Source organism: Poecile atricapillus, chromosome 11 (assembly GCF_030490865.1).
Source record: "Poecile atricapillus isolate bPoeAtr1 chromosome 11, bPoeAtr1.hap1, whole genome shotgun sequence".
Lineage (NCBI taxonomy): Eukaryota > Metazoa > Chordata > Aves > Passeriformes > Paridae > Poecile > Poecile atricapillus.
In genome coordinates this window covers 19,972,285-19,992,526 of record NC_081259.1, presented here as the reverse complement: position 1 = coordinate 19,992,526, position 20,242 = coordinate 19,972,285, and the positions used below count along the sequence as shown (strand labels likewise).

At 52.4% G+C, this 20,242-nt stretch overlaps 1 protein-coding gene across 2 annotated transcripts in view; it reads right to left on the bottom strand.

Annotated features, from left to right (window-relative positions):
* The window catches only part of ZNF609 (zinc finger protein 609), a 49,899-nt gene extending 30,366 nt beyond the window's left edge, over positions 1-19,533 (bottom strand). For both annotated transcript variants that reach the window (XM_058846497.1, XM_058846498.1), the window contains exon 1: positions 18,787-19,533. In XM_058846497.1, coding sequence (XP_058702480.1) covers positions 18,787-19,533 — 747 coding nt within the window. The remainder of the gene's footprint in view (positions 1-18,786) is intronic.
* Positions 19,534-20,242: the final 709 nt, after the last annotated feature.

The following is a 20,242-nucleotide window of genomic DNA, read 5'->3' as shown; positions in this document are numbered from 1 at the left end:
GGACTGGTGAATTCAGGTGTGCCTAGAGGAGAGGCATGAGGCACTCCATGCCAGAAGGCTGCTGGCTGGAGCAGGGTGCTGGCAGCAGTGACGTCTCTCTGAGGATACCTCCAGAATGGGCTGTTTGGCACCCTCAAAGGATGATTTCACCACTTCTAGAAAAAGGCTCAACAGCACAGACCTCGTTCCCAGCATGTGGCTGCTCCCAGGACAGTGTGGTAATGAGACAGCAGAGCAGTGGAGACATGGGTAAGTTTAACACTTCATGACTGAGCACTAGCACTCGAAACCCAGAAAACTCACCCTTTAGCACCAGTCCTTGGCTTTTAAAGACTTAGGCCATTATCAGTAGGACTGGGCAGGAGTCCTGGTGTCCATAAGGAGCCATGCTCCCCAGCACAAGGAAAACAGCAAGACAGCAGTTTATCCAAGCTGTTTTCTCTGTCTGAGGAATGATATTAAAGGCGGCAAGGGGACTGGACAGAAGCCTGCCCTGCCTCCTTGTCCTGCACAGACACTGACTGTGTGCTCACCCAGCGGTGAGGAGCCATCCAGAGCCCCGCTGCAGATATTGAACCTGCCAAGATGCTCAAGAGTGGCGCAAGGCACGGCAGCAGCAGGCAGTGATTTATGAAGCTGATGTGCCTTCCCAGGTCACACATCGATAGGAGCCTCACCTCCTCCGTGGGCCAGCAGCCAGGCCGATTATCTGTCATATGCTGCAGGATGCAGTGCCAACAGCCAAGCACAGATTGCCCAGTTTGTTTGCAAAAAAAATAATAAATAAAACCCTGTAGATCCAGGTGACTGGCTTTTGCTCAGGCCTGTGCTTGCCGGTGGTAGGCGATCAAGCACACCAGGCTGCAAGAAAGCATGCAATGCCCGGAGGCTGCCCCTCGCTGGAGCTCCTGGAAAGCACAATGGCAGCAGGAGCAGCGCTCATGGGAGCAGCTCTACAGTTGCCTGGCAGCTGCCCGTGGGTGTTCTCCCACCTCCACTCACCCCAAACTCAGCCCTAGGGTTTTCCCCGTGTTACAGCCATCGGGATGGAGCTGGCTGCTCCATGAATCCTGACAGGAAACCAGCCTGTGCAAAGAGGGTGCTCACAGGGCCGCGTGCACAAGCCATGTGTCTTTTACAATTAGCCCCTGCTGACAAAAGCACTTTTTTTCCCAAAAAATCAATTTTAAGGAATCAATTTTTCAGAAATTTAGATTTAATATGGTATTTCCTCCAAATCCTTTTTGCTCTGGCAGACCTGAGGGATAAGCTAAGAACCACCTGCACTCAAGTCACAGAGCTGAATCACGGCAGCCTGAAGGACACGAGCTTCTGAAGCTGCCGGCTGCCAACACTGCATTAACCTTTTTTCCCCTTCCTTCTGTTTCACTGAGTAATCCCCAGATGCAGCCACTCGGCAGCAAGATGCCATTCAATATTCCTCAGGGAGTCTCAGAGCCTTTCCTCCCTCTGGGATCAGCAGTGGAAAAAGGTTTGTGGTTCTTGTATGACAGTCCTGTAATGAGAATCCCATAAATTCCAAACTGTATTTCATCAGGAGTTTTAAGGGGGAAAGCAAATTTCACAGGAGAGAAACTCAAGTGGGGCTTGAGACTTTGAGAAACCAGTTTTTTGTTCTCTTGATTCTGCCAAATGCCTTGGAGGATGTCAACTTTCGAAGGAAGGGATATTCAGAGATCCCCCAAAAGAAGTACAACACCTGAAGCTCCTAACCTAATCCTAACCTAACCTAAATACAGCCCAAAACAGTGACCCAACCTTGTGTTTTTGCAATAAACAAAATAAACAAACCTGAATAAACAAACCTGAAAGAGACAGTCATGTCTGAGAGAAAAACAGCAAAGATGTAAGAGTTTGGATGCAGAGAGGTAAGCATGACCACAAAAAAGCTTTACTCTTATTTTTTAGCCCATTTTGCCCCCATCAGCTGCATGTTGAACTCATGTAGACAACAAACAGGACCAACACACTCTGTCCCCCAGGACAGATGGCTCCTCAGAGGAGATTCCACATGGAATCTAAGGAACCTGTGACTTCAAACCATCTGACACACCTGGAACACCTCATTAGGTAATCCAGAACCTGAATGTCTTTACACCTCAGATACATCAAGGAAGGCCACACTCATGCATCAGCTATCCAATGCTCCACAGCCATGGTGAGAAGCCTGCAGTGCCAGCCAAAACTGGGACCAAGGAGGACTGGAGGTGATAATCTGGGAACAAAAATGAAACCTTGGGGTTGTGAGCCAGGCTCTGTCCCAGCCGAGCTTGCGTGTTAGAATTTTAAGAAGGGGGTTGTTTGCTGACAGCTTAAAGGATTTATGGGAAGGATTAACCATGGCTTTGCTGATGAGGGAACCGGTGGCAAGCTCGGAGCAATCCCACAAGCAAGGGGAGAAACTGGAAGAGGACAGGGAAAGGGCAGATGAGCCTACAGCAGCAAAAACAATAGAGACAGTTTGTTTTGCACAGTGAACTCGACTGGGAGCATTAAGAACCTTGGCTTGGTGCCCACCAAACACGGGACAGCCAGCTCTGGAGTCCTGCCTTCACAGCACTGGATCATTGGGGTAACTGGAGGTGCCCAGAAGCCATACAAGTGAGAACATCACAGACCTCAGCCATGAGGAGGAAAGGTGCCCAAAAAGAAGAGAGTGTGAAAGGCTAGGAGGTGGGAGTCCTGCTCTAGAGGTGGGGGAGGAGGGAAATCCCGCTGTGAGCAGCGGGCAGCAAGGAGCCGCAGATCCGCAGCACTGGTTGCTTCAGGAAAGCTTCGTGTTGCTGCTTAAGAACTCCGTGAAGTATCTACAACTGAATAAGGCTTATACCCAGGTGAGTAACACAGATAAAAAGCAGGAGGCTACAGATATGCTGCAGACTGGCAGAGGAACACAAACCTGGAGGGGTTTGCTCCAGAAAGCACAGGATGCTGGTTACCACAAACACACACAGACAGATCAATGGACTCGTCTGGCAAGCTGGAGCCCAGCAACAAGGGCATGTTCCAGCTGGGAACAGCTAATCCACCCTCTCAACCCAGTGCAGCTGCTCAGCAAACAAGCATGGTCCCCTTAAGAGAAAGCACAATCAGCCCAGATTTAGCTGGAAGAGGGTGGGGATATCGCTGAGCTCCAAGCCACGGTCTGAACCTTATCTGCTGCTTTAATACCTATCAGTGTTGATACAGATTAAAGGATTAGTCAGGATTACTGAAGGCAACCCCCCCTCGCCCCAGGCAGTGAGGATGGGCATGGGTGCGGTGCAATTCCAGTCTTTCCCCGGCGACCACAGCCCTTGGCTGCACCCTTGAAGAGAAGGAGTCTGAGAAACGTCTGATGAGAGGCTCTCCATGAGCGATGGCAGCCACGAAACAGACACAAGAGAGTGAGACTGGGCTCCCTGGGAAGAGAACAAAGACTCACCAACAAGAAGAATCCAAGTGGGAGTCAGGTTTGTTGTCCCTATGGTTGCCTACCAACACACCAAGCCTTCATGGACCAGCACCACCAGAAGAAACCATCCCACCACAATCCACCCATGGCTGTTTATTCCTATTGTGGTCCAAAGCCCTCTTTTCCTAACACTGGCATTTGTGGACTGTCAGGAAACTGCCTGGTTAAAACCTGCTTTTGATGTCGCTCAGCACAGCTTTTAATTGGATCATGTCCCTGACCCAATTCCCCACATGGCTGCACAAACCCTTGAGCACTGATGTGGGAAGGGGTGGCCAGGAGCAGGCAGGACACCTCCTGGGGGAGCAGCAAAGCTCCAATGACTGCACAAGGAGGCTGAACACAAACCTGTAAGGAAGCTCTCCTCTGAGATCTTCCATCTTCCAAGAGATCATCACCAAATACCAGCTGTGTCCAGAGAGCTTGGTCCTGGATCCTGGCTGGGCTGAAAGTGGTTCAGGACAATGGCAATACAAGAGATCCCACAGTAGAACAATCCCCCAGTTCCACCTCCCATCACCATGTATTCTGCTCCCTTCTCCAGGCAGGAGCCATTAAGCAGAGGAGCATGGCTGTCACCTTCTCCTGGACAGCAGGACCTCACATCCCAGCCTGTCATCCAGGAGACAGACTTTCAAAGGACACAGGTGGAGGAAAACACCTTTTGCCTGGGTGAAGAGTGTCCAAAGAAGTTGTGTCTGCCCCATCCGAGGTCAGGCTGGACAGGGCTTGGAGCAATCTGGTTTAGTGGAAGACATCCCAGCCCACAGCAGAGGGTGAAATGAGGTGAGTTTAAAAGACCCTTCCAACCCAAACCAGCCTGTGAGTGTATGAGACGCTAAGATGGAACCAAGCCTGGTTCCTCCAGCTTTCTTGCTTCTCGCACCAGGACAACGGAAGGGAACAGCAAAGACACTGAAGCTGTCAGCAACAAGAAGACAGGCAATGCTGGGGCAAAGACGTGCAGAGAAGGACATCTCTGATCTGAAATGATCACCTGCCAGAGCCAAACTTAGCCTATAGAACCACAAAATAAGTTTGGGTTGGAGGGGACCTTAAAGCTCATCCAGCTCCAAACCCCTGCCATGGGCAGTGACACCTTCCAACTTCTCCAGGAAGTGCACTCACATCTATACGCCAACATTCCACATCCTGCAGTGATTCAGGGATGAAACTTTGGATCAAACCTCAAGCCCAAGGCAGTACCCCTCTCCATCCCTACGCTCCCCAAACCATCTCCTCTGCAAGGTGAAGCCCAGGCAGCTGCTTCAGCCATTAGTTTCTTCCCACTAAAACACTACCAGGCTACACATGGCTCAGGAAGGAATGCAGAGCCCTGGCCACAGAAAATACACCCACATAAAAGACTCCTTTCCCCTGTGCAGAGAAGACCTGAGTAAGAGAGAAGACCAAAACTTTCACCAAATTGGGCACACTTCACTCAAAAGCACACACAGTACAACCAGCTCACCATAAGAAACAAGCTGAAGACTTGCAATGTTGGACATTCAAAAAAATACTAATAAAGTCTAACTATGCTGAGATGTTAGTTTTGGTCCCATAAAAGCAAGATGCACTGGGCATTCGGGGGCCAAGAGCAGTAAATCTGACACTAGAAATGCATGCCAACCCAATGCCCAGACAGGGTGATTAAACCCCTACAAATTCTTGGCCCAGATGGAAGAGCGGCTGTTTTCAGCCTCATTGGGTCACAAGCCAGCTGGAGCCCTTCAGTGAGTCTCCAGAGCCAGGCCCCCCACCCTGCACCCTGACCCCAGGCAGGAGCCAGAACGGCTCCCAGCCAGCACGGATGTGTTCAGCCATCCTGGGAATTTGAGGAGCTCTGCAGGCAAAGACACCAAGGTGGTTTTTGATTATGCTTTCTGATGGTGCTTTCCAGAGTTCCTGTTTCTAGATCCACAAGAAATCCCTGAGTAGGAACACTGTCCCACCAACACTATCTCCTCTAAGTTAATATCGTAACTGTTTATGGAGTCAAGCCTACCAGGAGTTGGACTTGATGATTCTTGTGGGTTATTTCCAACTCAGGATATTCAATGGGTCATGAATTCAATCATCTGCTCACAAGCCATGGTGTGATTCCCAGGTGGGATACACAAAACACTAGCAAAGAGTCTCAGAGAAAAGTCCTCCTATGAAGAGCCCTCCTATGAGTATGTTTTTAACAGTGCCTTGTTAATTGTGAATTAACCAAACTGACCCAGAGCAGCTAATCTCAGGTCCTTTGGGAGAGGCATGGGGCAACATTCAGCCCATAGAAGTATGTTAAACTTCCTCCAGCAGTTCCAACTCTGCCCTTTAGGAAGCAGATGGCATCCAAACCATATTTTGCTTCAGGGCCACACAAGTTTGGAGAACACATGCCACATATACCTACATATCTCATCAAGGAAGAAGTTCAGTTTCCTGTAACTGCACAAGTTGTCAAACAAAGTCACAGCATACAAACACATGATTATTAGCAAAAACACTGCCAGAAGGAGAATGACAAAGGGGGCAGCATTAAGGCTGCTGTGCTCTGCTGAGCTTGGCATCTCCCAGGTGCTGAGAGCCAAACTGCTCCAATGTGGCACCAACCTACTTTCAGATGGGTCTTCACACAGAACCTCCCAGATTATCTGTATCACACTGCCACCATCACATCCTCAACACCTAAAGCTATATCAGCTATCACCTTCATTACATCAGCTTGTCACAGGAGATGACAACCCATCCATGAGCAATCCATTGTGGGGTGTGAGGAAAAATGGATGTGTGCATCATCAGTGTTCCCATCAATCCGAACACACTGCATGCAGATCTCTCCTCTTAGGGACTCAATCACCTCAGCCACAAAGTCCCAAAACTTCCCTGACTGCTATTAGAACACCTCAGGCAGCACGTGACAAATTCAAACACTCTTGTGGAAAATGTACAGTCCTCCTCCAACCCCCAGCAGGAACAACGATCTGGAGCATTCGGGGCTTCCTAGGACAGTTCTTTGTGCTCACCCACAAATTGTTTTACAAGACAAAGTCCCAAGAGTGGTACTTAGTCTCAAGCAAAGATTATTTTTGGCAGCTTTATCAGAACAGTTCTCACTCCCTTAATCTCTCCTTGGATGAAAGCACGTTTAGGAAAACAGTCCAGATGCTGGAACATCAATAAAACAAAAAGCTGTGGTACAAGGCAGTCTTGAAGAGCCCTTTACAAATAAACACAACTTGGGGCCGTTTCTGTTCAGCAATGCCAGGCCCACACTCATAAAACAGAACTACATGCTCCCCTCCCCAGGAATCAGAAAACAAAAGCTGGGTTTGTGTTACCCACATGCAAGAACTGTTCTTGAAACTCTCCTGCCCCTAAATGGTCAAGCTACTCATACCACTTCATGGACTTTTAATCAAATATTCCTAAATAACAATTTACAAAAGGAGTTATAGCTGAGCCAAGAAACCTGGGCTAAGATGATGTTATGGGAAACTTGCCATCAGCTCTAAGTGAGGATCTGGAGAGCTGATGAAATCTCCCATCATAACAACAGGTTTGTCTACACCTCACACGTCTTAGTTTGAAACATCATCCACAAGGGCTCTGAATCTCATGGCAGCATTTCTCACTCCCAACAGCACTCACCAGCAACAGCTCAGCACCACTGAATCACAGACCAGTTTGGGATGGAAAGGATTTTCAAGCTCATCTCTTTCCAATCCCCTGCCATGGGCAGGAACACCTGCCCCTATCCCAGGTTGCTCCAATCCCCATCCAACCTGGCCTGGAACATGTCCAGGGATGATGCAGCTACATCTTCTTGACGAAACCTGTGCCAGGGCCTTCCCACCCTCACAGGAAACAATTTCTTCCCAATATCCCAACTAACCCTGCCCTCTGGCAGTGGGAAGCCATTTCCCCTTGTCCTTGCACTCCAGGCCCTTGTCAAAAGTCCCTCCCCAGCTCTCCTGGAGCCCCTTTAGGCACTCCAAGGGGCTCTGAGCTCTCCCTGGATCCTTCTCTTCTCCAGGTGAGCACCCCCAGTCCTCCCAGCCTGGCTCCAGAGCAAAGGAGCTCCAACTCTCAGAGCATCTTCATGACATTCTCTGGGCTCACTCAGGCAGCTTCTGATGTTGGACCTCCAGACTGGAGGCAGCTTTGCCGGTGGGGTATCACCTGAGAGGGGCAGAGCCCCCTCCCTCCACCTGCCAGATCCACTCCTCTGGATGCAGCTCAGGTTGGCTTTCTGGGCTACAAGCAAACATCGCCAGGTTACATCCAATTTGTCACCCACCAGTATCCCCAGGCCCTCCCTCCAGGGTTTTGCTCATTCTGTTCTCCACACAGGCTGTGTTTGTGCTAGGGATGGCCCCAGCCCAGGGGCAGGACCTCGTACTTGGCCTTGCTGAACTTCATGAGGTTCACACAGACCCACTTCTCCAGCCTGCCAAGATCAACCTCTTGAAGAAATCCAACCATACCACAAGATTCTCTCAAACTCCAAGGCCACTATAAGTAAAAATTATACCATCTCCTCCTCCTGAACCATGCTGGCCATCTCCAGCAGGTCTGGGATGACTTTCATCATCTACTCCCAGAGGACTCAGCCTCAATTCCAGCTGACAAGTCTCCAGCATATTGAAGAAGGCTTATTTTCTCCCTCCCATCCCAGCCAGGGAGGGCAGGAATGCTAATGGCATCCCATTAAACAAGCCAGCAGAAACCCAACCCACCTGAGCCAAGGCCCTGTCTTTGCCCTTCCCATTCATTGGCAATCTCAGCATGAAGCACGCTTGTCAGAAGATTTCTTGGGTTTCCTTAAGTTCTTCTGCCAAGTTCTGATTAAAATCCTCCTAAGTGGTTTTCTCTTTATTCCATTTCCTAGAACTGAGAAGCAAAGCAGACCTGAGAGCAGCTCTGAGTGCTGGAGGTAACAGCCCCCAACACAGCCAAGCCATCTGAGTCTCCCACATCAGCTCATTAGGATCAATGGGAAATTGAAAGCAATGCTCCTTCCATCTCCCCTATCAGACCATCAGCTCCCAGAGGAGACTGGGTTTTAATGGCCTCACTCACTGCCAGGAGGCTGAGAATGATCTGCTGACAGAAGCTGCTGAGGCACCTCACTGGGTGCTGCTTCAGTGTCATGTTTGAAACAGGAAAGCCAGGAAGGAACATTCCCAAAGGCGTTTGGGTAACACACAACAGTGGAGCAGTGGGTAAGGAGTAAAGCACTGCACTGTAACACATCTCCACGGCCAAAAACATCCAATTTACTCCAGTCTCTCACCCCTACTCAACATGCTCTGGTTCATGATGGTGGCTTCAGAAGAGAAGGCAACCTCTCATCACAGGCTCATGGCTTGAGATCTGCACCAAACCGGATCCCCTCTTTGCCTAGAAAAATCTGTCTGCTTTGGTGGCCTGGAGGATGAAACCTCCATTGATTTCTTGCCCAGAAACAACTGGCACCTGCAAGTCTAGTTGCTCTTGCTCCTGTGGCCAAAGGCCGGAGGCCATCAGCTCGCCATGAAGATAACTCCTGTCCTCCCAGCCAAGAGTGGCTGAGGGGAGCTCCTTCCCCGCAGGAAGGCAGATGCATTTGGTCTGGGGGCTCAAGCACACCAAGAGCACTGTACAGGGGTCATGCAAGGGAGCCCCAAAACAGCCTCTGCTCATACAAGAAAAAACAGAACCAGATGTGCTGCTGCCCTCTCTGCTGTGTCGTCTCCTTTGCAGGGCCCTACACAGGGAGCTGCTCCTGCCACAGCCAAGGCATTATTGATGAGTAATGTTGGGCCTGAAAACCCCAACACTTCCATTTTTTAATGCCATGAACCTCCTAATGGCTCCTGGGGGAACAGGAAGACACTGATCCTACTAAGAGACGACATGGACAGGACACATGCTGGTCCAAGCTACCATTGAGGGATCTATAACAGGGAACACCAACAGCTCCTGTTTTCTTGGTCTGGAGGAAGCAGCAGGGGGGAGCACAGGCTGTGAGCCCCTGTAAAGCAGGGCCTTTTCCTGGGACATGGCTCTTCCTCAAGCCAGGCAGTGATCTGGCAAACCATGGCATATGTGGTCACATTCGGGCATGGTTTCACATGCAACCTTGGCTTTTTGTATGCAAGATTCTGACCCAGCCTGAGTGCTAAACCACCTGGCTATACCCACTACCAAGGGGCTTTGACTCTTCCCCCAGTCCTGGCAGCTCTGCTCGTGGCCATAGGGGTTTGACCAAAAGGCTGGTTTCCTTCAAAGGGCCATTCACCACTCAGCCCCTCCAGCTCCATCACCCTACCCACAAAGCAGAGCATTAACAGCCAGCCTGTGAGACCATAAAACACTAATGCCCGAAGAGTTCCGGCACCTTGAAATGTTAATGCTGAGCAAAGAAAGAAACCTTCCTGTCAGCAAACCAGGTCCATGATACATAGACACAGTCACCTTCCTCCCCTCCAAGCCACAGAACAGCAAACAGCCCTGGAAACCCTGAAACCTCTCTCTGTGTACTAGACACCCCAGAGATCCAGTGCTCCCACCTGGGCATGAGAGGCTTCTCCAGCACGGGACAGCTCTGCTTGATGACTTTGTCACCACCTCAAAGAGCTGCTCAAAGAGGTGCCCAGCCATCCCTTTCAGCCTTGTTATGCAGTTTCCCCTGGCCTCTGAGCACACAGAGCCCAGACCCAGTGCTCTCCTGTTTTTCCAAGCCTCTCTTAGCCATTTGATTCCCAGAACTTGGCTGCAGCCTTCATAGATTCATAAAGGCTGAGGTAGACCTCCAGTGGCTGGACCTCTAGCCCACCAGTGCCACCATGCTCACCACCAAACCCCACGTGCCACATCCACACATTTTTCAAACACTTCCAGGGATGGTGATTCCAGCACTTCCTTGGGCAGCCTGTTCCAATGCCTCACCACCCTTTAAGTGAACCCTTTCTTTGTTTCCTTCTTGCCAAGGGGCATCCATTCTTTACACCATGGTGGGTCAGAGGGACACAGAAGTGCAGACCTGGGGCTTGGTGTCCCACCAGGGAAGGCAGGTCAGGATCCCAAGCTGGCAGGGCAGCACCAGCATGCACCATGTCTGGTGTGGGACCACATGGACACTGCAGTCTCTCCGCTAGGATGGTGACCACCAGCCATATGGCATGCAGTTGACTCCAGAACATGCCACAGCTATCTGTTGACCAGATGAGAGAGCCATTCCCAGTGTGGGAGGCAGTGTACCTGAACCCCGATGGGTGGAGAGAGGGAGGGAAGTCTGGGAACGGTGTTTGTTTGCATAGTACCTGGGGAAAATATCACAACACTGCATTTCCATGGCTAACTGGGGGAGACAGTGAGCTTCCCGGAATGAAATTACCTTCTGGCTTGGAAAAAAAACCAAAACCACAGTGCCACAACCACAGGATTTGTAGCTGCAATGGCATCTTCTCTATGCAGAGCAGTCTTGTGCTCTGCCCAGCAAAGCCCATGCTCAAGCCTAACAGGAGCAGCCAATCCATGCAGTGGACAGGGAAACTGAGACACACAGGTCCCAGCATTTGCATTAAGGGAGGGCAGCCCAGGGGGTTCTCTTACTCCCTCAGCACTAGACAAGATCCACTTTTGAGCTTTATCACATTCCATCCCCTCACCAAAAGATGGTGACCTCCACATCCACATCCCAACCAGAATTCCAGCTCAGGCCTGCAGAGCAGGCATGCTCTCCACAATATTCATCACAACACATTCCAAGACATCCCAAGTGAATGAGGGCCAGACAGTATTTTGAAGAATCTAGATAACAAGTTGTAAAGCCACTTCAGTGTCAAGGACAGGGGAAAAGTCAGCAGATGGGAGTACATGCCGTCAGCACACCGTACAAAAGCTCCGTCGTAGCAGCTTCCTGCAAAGGGAAATATCTGTCCACAGAACACGGGGATGGAGCTGGCACCATTCAGCTGGCAAGGCTGGGGGCACAGGAGGAGGAGGGATGGGGAGCACAGGCACCACATGCTTTACTGGGTTGAGCAGAGCTTGCCGAAGTTACTGTGAGCCCTGTGAGAGACGAGTGAGCCACTAAAACCTTTACACCACAGCATGGCCCCAGCAAAGGCCCCATCTCCAGCCCCAGATGCCACCACCACTTGCCCATGTTCCATCCATGCCAGCTCACCCATCCATGCCAGCCCATAACCTGAGCTCACCCCAGAAAACCCTGAGCACATTTATTTACATCAGATCAGCTCCCTGATCTGGTCCGTGGGCAGGAATGAGTAACAGGGACAGGAATATCTCGAGCAGATGTTGTCACCAAATACAATGTATCATCAGGCTGCTGGTGGCATTAAATCATTCCAGAGCCCAGCAGTTGCTTCCCAGCCCTGGGCTGCTCTCCCAGCTGATGCTCAACAGCTCCGAGCCCTGGGGTGACTCCTCTTGCACCCATTGAGCACTCAAGCTCCAGGCATCGATCACCACGAAGTAGGAATGACACAAAACCACCCCAGAAAGTCCACAGCAATCACTACTTCCTTTTCTCCTGCCCACCTTCAGCTCTGGGGATTTAAGTGCCCTCTTTCCCAACACAACTCCAGGGTAAGGATTCACAGGGAAGATGGATTTCACAGCTCTAGCCCAAAGCATCCTCCAGAGCAGCAGCAGAGAAATGCAGCACTGTGAAAGCAGTGGCACAGGTGTCATGCCTGCAGAAAACAGGGAAAAGGCAGTGAATCCCCAACCAAGCAGCCTTTAAAAGCATAGGAGGGGAAATGCAGGCAGCCTGTGCTCTGCTGCCCTTTCCTGTGGCCTCCCTGGCTGCCGGGTGGAGAAGCAGCTTTGCTCATTAGCGGGTTATTCCTGGCACACTCCCCCTGCATCAGCTTCCCGGCAGGGCTGCAGGAGCAGCTCACTGGGTTTTGAAGCCTTCAGGGTTGCACAGCGCTCCAGAGGCAAAAATCTTCCTTTAAAGAAATCTCCCTCGGCAGATAAATGGTGCTGGGTAACTGGGGTCATTAGGCTAATGAGCAGCCAGCCTGGAAGCAAAGCAAAAAAACACCACAGAGTCTACCAGAGCCAGTTAGCCTCAAAATCTGACCCATCTCCAGCAGCTGCCATTGCTCACAAGGGAGGAATCAGCTCCATGAGTCTGCAGGATCCCACCAGCCTTCCCACCAAAATCTCTCATCAAAGCACTGGGGGAGCAGATTGGCAGGTCCCTGGCACCAAGAAAGCCGAGAAGGGGCTGTTCCTCCTCTGTCCCCCCTCTATCAGCCCCTTTGTTACCACGGTGTCATTCCATTCTCACGCCTCAGGAGCGGGGAGGGTTCTTCTCTTCTTTCCCAGTGCTGCTCCATTTCCTACCACCATGTCCTTGACAGGAAGCCACATATCCTGCTGTCCATTCTGGTGGAGACTGGGCCATGTTTCGGCATGACATCCAATTCACTGGGATACAGCAACGCTGATGGGTCAGGCATCAAAGCTAACTCAGCCTTTTAGTCCTTCCTAGCATTGCCATCTGGGAAAGCAACCAGGGAGAGATGCAATTTTCCCTTTGTAAAGCCTTCAGAGGTGGGATCAGCTGGAACTCCCAGCCTGCTACATCCAGTGGTTATAAAAGAAAGCCCACATATAAATAACCTCTCAGCAGGAGCCAAAACTCCAGCACTAACCCCATGGTTTGAAGTGAACGAGGCCAATTTCCTCCTTTGTAGCTCTTGACACATGTTGGCTGCGTGCCCCCTTCTTGCCTTGTTCCTAGAGCAGAAGGCTCTGGGCGGCGGAGCCGGGAACAATAAGGAAACGAGTGGTGTCATTCCCAAGGACTCCCAACACAGCTCTGTCAGCAGCTCTGGAGGCAGCCCATTCCAGCATGGCTGGAGAAAAAGAACCACGGCGAGAGGATCAGGCAGAAGCCGGTAGCTGCCTGCACACCCCTGGCACCTCCCTGAGCTGCCCCTGTCACGTTGGCTGCCATTCCCCAGAAAGGAACGAGCCCTGCAGAGCAAAGGCTGGGAAGCAACTTCTCCCCAGGGTTTTGGGCATGAGCATGTCCCTACCCAAGCACTGGGCTTCCCACATGCCCTAAAATCCCTGAGGAAAACAAAGCACAGGGTGAACACCAGCTCCAAAGCCAGCTTTGGAGGGGCTGTAAAGCAACAACTGTTTTCACTAAAACAGCTCCACTGGGAGTTTCTCCTCCCAAACTCTGGCCCCAAGACAAGGAACCCCACCACCAGTCAAAATCCCAAGCACATCTTCAAAGCACAAGGCTGGGACCACCCCCAACATCTCTTCCTGGTTCTCCCCCACACCAAGAGATGTTCCCAAGAGCATCTGTGGCCACCTCCTGTTGGGCTTGGACCCAGCAGAGGGACTGGAAGATCTCACCTCTTCAAGCTGGAGTCACACAGGAATCCCTCACCCCAATCCTTGCCATGCATGCAGAACCAAACTTCATCCCTTCCCCCAGCAACAGAAAAGCGGCTAAAAAAAGGCAACCATGTTTTCACTCCAAGTAAAGGATTAATGGTACAGGACATCTGGCACCTGGGGGTCCATCCCATATCCCACTGAGGCTGTGGGCACCACACAGTTCTGCATCCCTGGATTAGGGCAAGAAGGTCCACAAAGGTGACACCAAAGCCAGCAGCAGCAGGGACAGTGCACAGATATTTTTTATTCTTTTTTTGCAGCTGCCACTGGTGTGGTGCCACTGTCTCCACTGCCACCTGACCCCAAGCACTCCCTCTGCTGCCACACTGTCCTCCCACAGAACCACAAGGGCATTTTCACACCAGTTCTGGTGTGAACACACTGCAGTGTCCCCCATCTTACAACAGCCTCTCTCCATCAGGTCACCCACAGCAGGGATGTCTGCTCTGAGCACACACAGGGCATCACCACACTGTGTCTAGAGAGAAATTCAGGAGAAAAAAATACACCGGTGCCTTCCACCCCCTCTCCCACAGAGGGACACGGATGAATCCACCCTCCTGGCTGCCCAAAACCGCAGCACCCGTGACCCAGAGAGCCTTTTCAGAAGAGCCGAGTCTCCAGCGGCTTCTGTTTGCCTTTCCCTTGTCTGCAGCAGCATCACATCTGGACTCTAGTCAGAAAAGAAGGGGGAAAAAAAAAAACCCTCCCTCCTCCTCCTGCTGAACAACCTCTCAATCAAAACAAAGCCGGAGCGGCAGCCAAGAGCTGGGAGGCTCTTTTGTTTAATGCTCAACATCCCCGGCTGGGCCAGCGTGGCCCGGAGCGCTGGGAGCGGCTGCAGGGGGCCGCTGTGGGCACTGTGCTGGGTGCTGGGTGCCGAGGAAGGGCCAGCTCAGCCACCAGCCCCGAGCCCAGCCCGGCCACACCACAGCGGCTGCTGCTGGGGCAAAACCAGCGCCGCTCCTCCCTGCACGGCCATTTTGCTGAGCTCGGCTGCTCACCGAGAGCTGCCATTCCCTCCCAGCACCAGTGTCCTCACAAAGCAAAGCAAACTAAACCTCAACTCAGCTCCAGCCATCCCCGGGGACTGACCCAGCCACTGGTCGCCATGCTCATGGGTACGCAAGCACAAGCTCTTTTCTCTCCCTGCTGCAAGTATTTTAAGCTCCCACTGTTGCCCCTGCAAATATTTTTGCCCAGGCACTGACCACAGCCAAAGGCAAATCTCCAAATCTCGAGGTGCTCAGCCCCTCCCAGAGACCCTGGAAAGTCTCCAGCAGGGTTTCCACCAGTGGGCTTCATCAAGATCAGCCCCATCCCTGGAGAAGTTATCGCCTGTGCCCCAACACTCTGATGGCATCAGGTTTGAGAAGAGCACGTAACAAGCCAGGACACAGCCAAGATTTGCACCAAAAGAAAGCATATTTGGGATATTCAGCTCCAGAGGCTTCACCCCAGGAAGGAACAACCAGAGCCATGGGGTCAGAGTGGCAAAACATCCCATGGAGCCCAAGGGCCACGTCCACAGGCTCCATCACTGCTGTGTCAGACATGGGTGACACATGTCTGTGAAGGGTGAACCTGCCTGTGGACAGAGCCACGGAGCAACAGCTGACATGGAAAAGTGTCTGGCAAAATCCAAAGCAAAGCTCCTTCCTACACCCAACAAGGAATCAATGGCTGCCAAGTCCTACAGCAAGATATTGGAAGAACACAAAAGCAGAAGTAGAGGCAAGTCGGGCGAGCTGGCTGGGGCAAGAGCTGGCTGGGGCATAGAAGCACCTCATCAAGGAAAAATACCCCCTGCTAAAGAGCTCGTTATTCCAGCCACAGAGGTACAACAGAGCCTCCTGGCTGGCAGCTGCAGCACACATCTCTTTTGTCTGACCTCCAGGGAGGTCACCCACCCCAGGCTTCAGCAGTGGAGGGACAGTCTCCCCTTTCTTCATCCACAGATGGAGACCAGCTTCCCTGCCTGAAACGGAAGCAGGAGCAATACAGGGTTAAGCAAAGGACAAGCTGACGGAGACCAAAGGTTGGGCTGAGTCACGCTGTGGCTGTTCCTGTTTCAGTCTGAGCAAGTTTCTCGCTTCCCAGGCAGGGTTTGTCCCCAGGCCAGAAAGAACCTGCCACCTTAATCCTCTCGATGCACTGCCTGCAGGAGCTGCCCTTCCTCCCACAGCCAGCACACACCTCTGTTCTTGGCTTGTCCTTTGGACCCCACATGCAGTTTCTGGAACATCTCTGCAGCTCACGAGCCCAACGCCACATTCCCTGCTGCATCCCATTGGTCCTCCACCCTGCCCCAGGCATCCACCCAGCCTCATTCTCTTCCTCAAGACACAAAACTGCTTTCCCACCCCTTACCATGCAGACACCTTTCTTCTCCTCGCCCACGGCTTTCCCGACCCAAAGGAAGCCATCCAGCTGCGCCCAGGAGGCTGATGAAACACAGACAATGCTTCCTCCTAAGTGACACGTGTTCCTGCAGATCCAGACATCAAATCCCTTCTCAAAACAGGGATCAGCCCTCCAGCCTAAGCTTTCACCAAGGGGGTTATGCTTGAATCTGGACAAGTAAAATGGCAGAACCATCCTCACCAGTTGTCAGCATGGAGAAGATAGAATCATCTGGGTTAGAAGTGACCTTAAAACTCATCTTTTTCTACCTCCTCCCATGGACAGGGACACCTGCCACTACACCAGTTTGCTTCAAGCCCTGTCCAACATGGCCTGGAACACTTCCAGGGATGGGGCAGCCACAACTCAGGAGGAACCCATGCCAGGGCCTCACCACCCTCACAGGACAGTGTTTCTTCCCAATATCCCATCTAACCCTCTCTTCTGCAAGTGGGAAGCCATTCCCCCATGTCCTGGCACTCCTTGTCCCAAGTCCCTCTCCAGCTCTCCTTGAGCCCCTTTAGGCCCTGGAAGGGGCTCTGAGCTCTCCCTGCTGCCCACACAGGGGACGAGCCCAGGACACTGAGGGTTTTCCAGGTGCCAGCACACACGACCGAAGTGTGTGGAGTTTCTCGTCCACCAACACCATACATCACATTGGTATCTCCAACTGTAAAGAGTTTCTGCAGCTGTACCAGTGAAAGAAATAAATCTTTAATAGTAACAACAGAGCAAAGCCATGCAGAGTACGACCCAAGGTCCAGCCAGCTCCAGTGCTGGCTGACACAGCAGCCAGCACAGATGGCTACACAGAACATAACAGCCAAGCATGTTGAGGTATTTCCCAAACCAATTCCCAAGCTTCTGTCCTCCTTATACTTTTCCCAAGCCAAAATGCATTGCCCTGTACATCCCCCGATGAGTTTCTCCTCCACAAACCCACCCAGGTGCCCCAAATCATACACGGACTTCCAGCAGCCACAGCTTTTAGCAGCAGCATTCCAGTCCATCATGCAAAAGATCATCTGCTGCTCTTCCTGGTTTCATTCACTTTGGTTCCACAGCCAGAACAGACAAAGGAAGAAGATGTCTCCACATCCCTCCTGAATTTTACAGGCTTCAATCACGGCCCCAGGAATCTTCCTCTCAAGTAGCAGAAACACCAACCTATTTAGCAGCCCTTGTCCCACAGCCATCCCATGGCTGACCATCCCCTCCCCAACAAATCTCTGGTCTCAGCACCTCTCCCAATGCCACTGTGCCCTCCCCACCCATCCCAGTGCCCACATTGTGATCCCCAGACCAAAGCAGAAATCCTCCCAGGGAACCTCGGGCTGCAAACATGGTGACATTGCTTCTCATACTCCCCAGCCACTCTCCTGACAGCCTGTTGATGGCAACAGGGCCAGGCCGACCCGAACACACGCACTTGTGATGCATGTGTGACACGCACATGGCTTCACAGGCACACACACTGGCAACAGTCCCTGTGCAGCTGGCATGGAGGAAAGCATAGACATCCACATGCTCAAAGTCTTCCCCATATGAACCAGAAATCACATCAGCCACTGTGATTGCTCAGAAACCAAAGAAGAGTCCTGAAAAATGGCCATGTCCAGACACAGCCAAGCAGCCACCCAGAGCCCAGCACCACCCAGATGGACAGGCAGCCACTCACCCTGTTGGCCATCTGCCATTGGCACGGCTTTTCATGCCCCTGGTGACCTGGAAGAGCAGCTTGGCCAACTCAGTATCACTGCCACGTGTCAGCAGGAGTGACATGTCAAACATCACCCACAGCCACTCACCAGCCCTGGATCACCACCACAAGTGGGACAGAGCCCATGTACCACCGGCAGACCCAGGAGAGAGGCAGTGACTCCTGTCAGCCTTGCTCCTTGTGCTCACCCGCATGCCCACGTAGATCCCACATCCACTAACATGGCTCCTTCTCTGCACTAAGGGATCCTTCTCTGCACATGCTGCAACTGCAGAGAAATAAATTCCTTCGGGAGCTGAAGGGAGCCTTGACACACAAGGTGAAGCCAGCAGTACACAGAGCACAGCACAGACTCTTTGTGTCCCCTTGGGAGATGTAGCAAAGCACCAGGACATCACCTTGATTTCAGAATGATAGAGGCCAGGGAGGCCTGGAGCCATTCAGCACAGCCAAAGTGCTGAGGAAAACCAAATCTCAAGAGGGTAGAGCAGGATAGTACCCAGAGCACAGCGTCTGCAGGTGATCTGCTCAAACATGGTTCCCAGAAGCCAGGCTTGACCAGTGTCACTCCACTGCCATGTCCAGACACCAGCACATCACATGGTCAAACCACCAACGCCAAAACCAGGAGGCACCAGCCACACATCAGTGTACAAACCAGCAGTACAAAACACACAGTCCCACCCCCTTGTCACCCACAATGCCATGTCACAGCAATACCACGTGAGCAGCAGCAATGGCATCCATGCCCCAACACCTTTCTTACCTTCTCTGACTTCACCTTTTTCAGCTGCCGGCACTCACTTTCTCCATCCTCCAGCTCTGACTTTACTCCCAAGGGATTGAGCGCAGCTCCCGTGTCAATAGCTATACTCCCAAGCTGCTCAGCAGCAGCAGGCTCTGTCCCCTGGCCCCCGTCATACTGTCCCACCCTCACTGCCAGGGCCAGGGGCTGCAGCACGCTGGGCTCCTTCTCTGCCGCAGCCCCTGCACCCTCACTCCTTTCCTTCTTGCTTTTGGACGAGCCACCCTCCTTCTCCTTCTTGGAGCCAGCCACACTGCGAGACGCCTTGGCCGACTTCTCTGAGCTCTTCGGGGTGACGGCAGGCACCAAACCACCCGAGTTCGCACCATCCCCAGAGCGTCCTTGAACCTCCTTCTTGCCACCAGCTCCCTCGCTGCCAGTGAACAGGGAGGATCCTGGGGTCGGCTTCCCACTGTCCTTGCCAGTCTTGCTCCTTTTCGACTTTGATTTGCCCTCCTTGCCTTGCGGGCCTGGCACTGGGCTCACAAACTTGATGTTATCTGGTAGTGTTGCCACTGCGTTGGGTGCCGGGAGCCCCACCTCCTTGGAGCCCGACATTTCCAGTTTCTGCTGATCCTTCTCCAAATCAGCGTCCAGGTCAATGATGAGATTCCCTACACCAATGTCCCACTCATCCCCACTGTCATACGTCTCAACCGGGTTCGCATCAATTCCTTTCCCTCCGGAAGCTCCGCTGCTCAAGGACATCTTAGAGTTAACGGCCCCTCACGGTTCAAGGCTCTTCCCTGCCTCTACGCCCTGGGGGTCACCTACGTCCTTGGGGGGCTTCCAGCGGTCGGGGTCTGCCCAGGTGACGGCATCGCTGCTGGAAGGGAGACCAAAGAGAACAGGGTTACACATGAAGAGCCGTGGGCAGGCAGATCATTGATAGCCACACCTGCAGGCAGGAGAGATCTGGGCAAAGTGAAGCCCCCAACCTCCCAAATCCCCCTCACAGCATCCTTCTGCCACCCCCTGGGCTGGGGCTGCTCCACAGCCACCCCCGCAGCAGCGGCCATCTGGCACCGGTCCTCGATCAATAGCAGCCGTGGCAGGTCACGGCTCTCAGCTCCAACAAGACATTACTCACACATTTCCCTGCTCACCATTTCCCTCTGAATTATCGAGCGCTGCCCCTGGGAGGGAGGATTGATTCCTCTCCTGCCAATGCCACCCAGAGGGAGGGCTCCTCTCCAAGCCAGCCTTGCTGCGAGGGACAAGAGCTGCTCACCAGAGAAGTCAAGTGCCTTGGTGGGAAATAAATCCCAGGCTTCAGAGTGCCTGTGACACTTGGGATGTGTCAGAGCAGTCACCAAAGGCAGTGGGAAAATCGCAGTGGGAAGCATAAGGGTTCCCATCCCACACCTCTGGGCAGAGCAACACAGTACCCAGATTTGGAGTGTTTACCACCACTGCC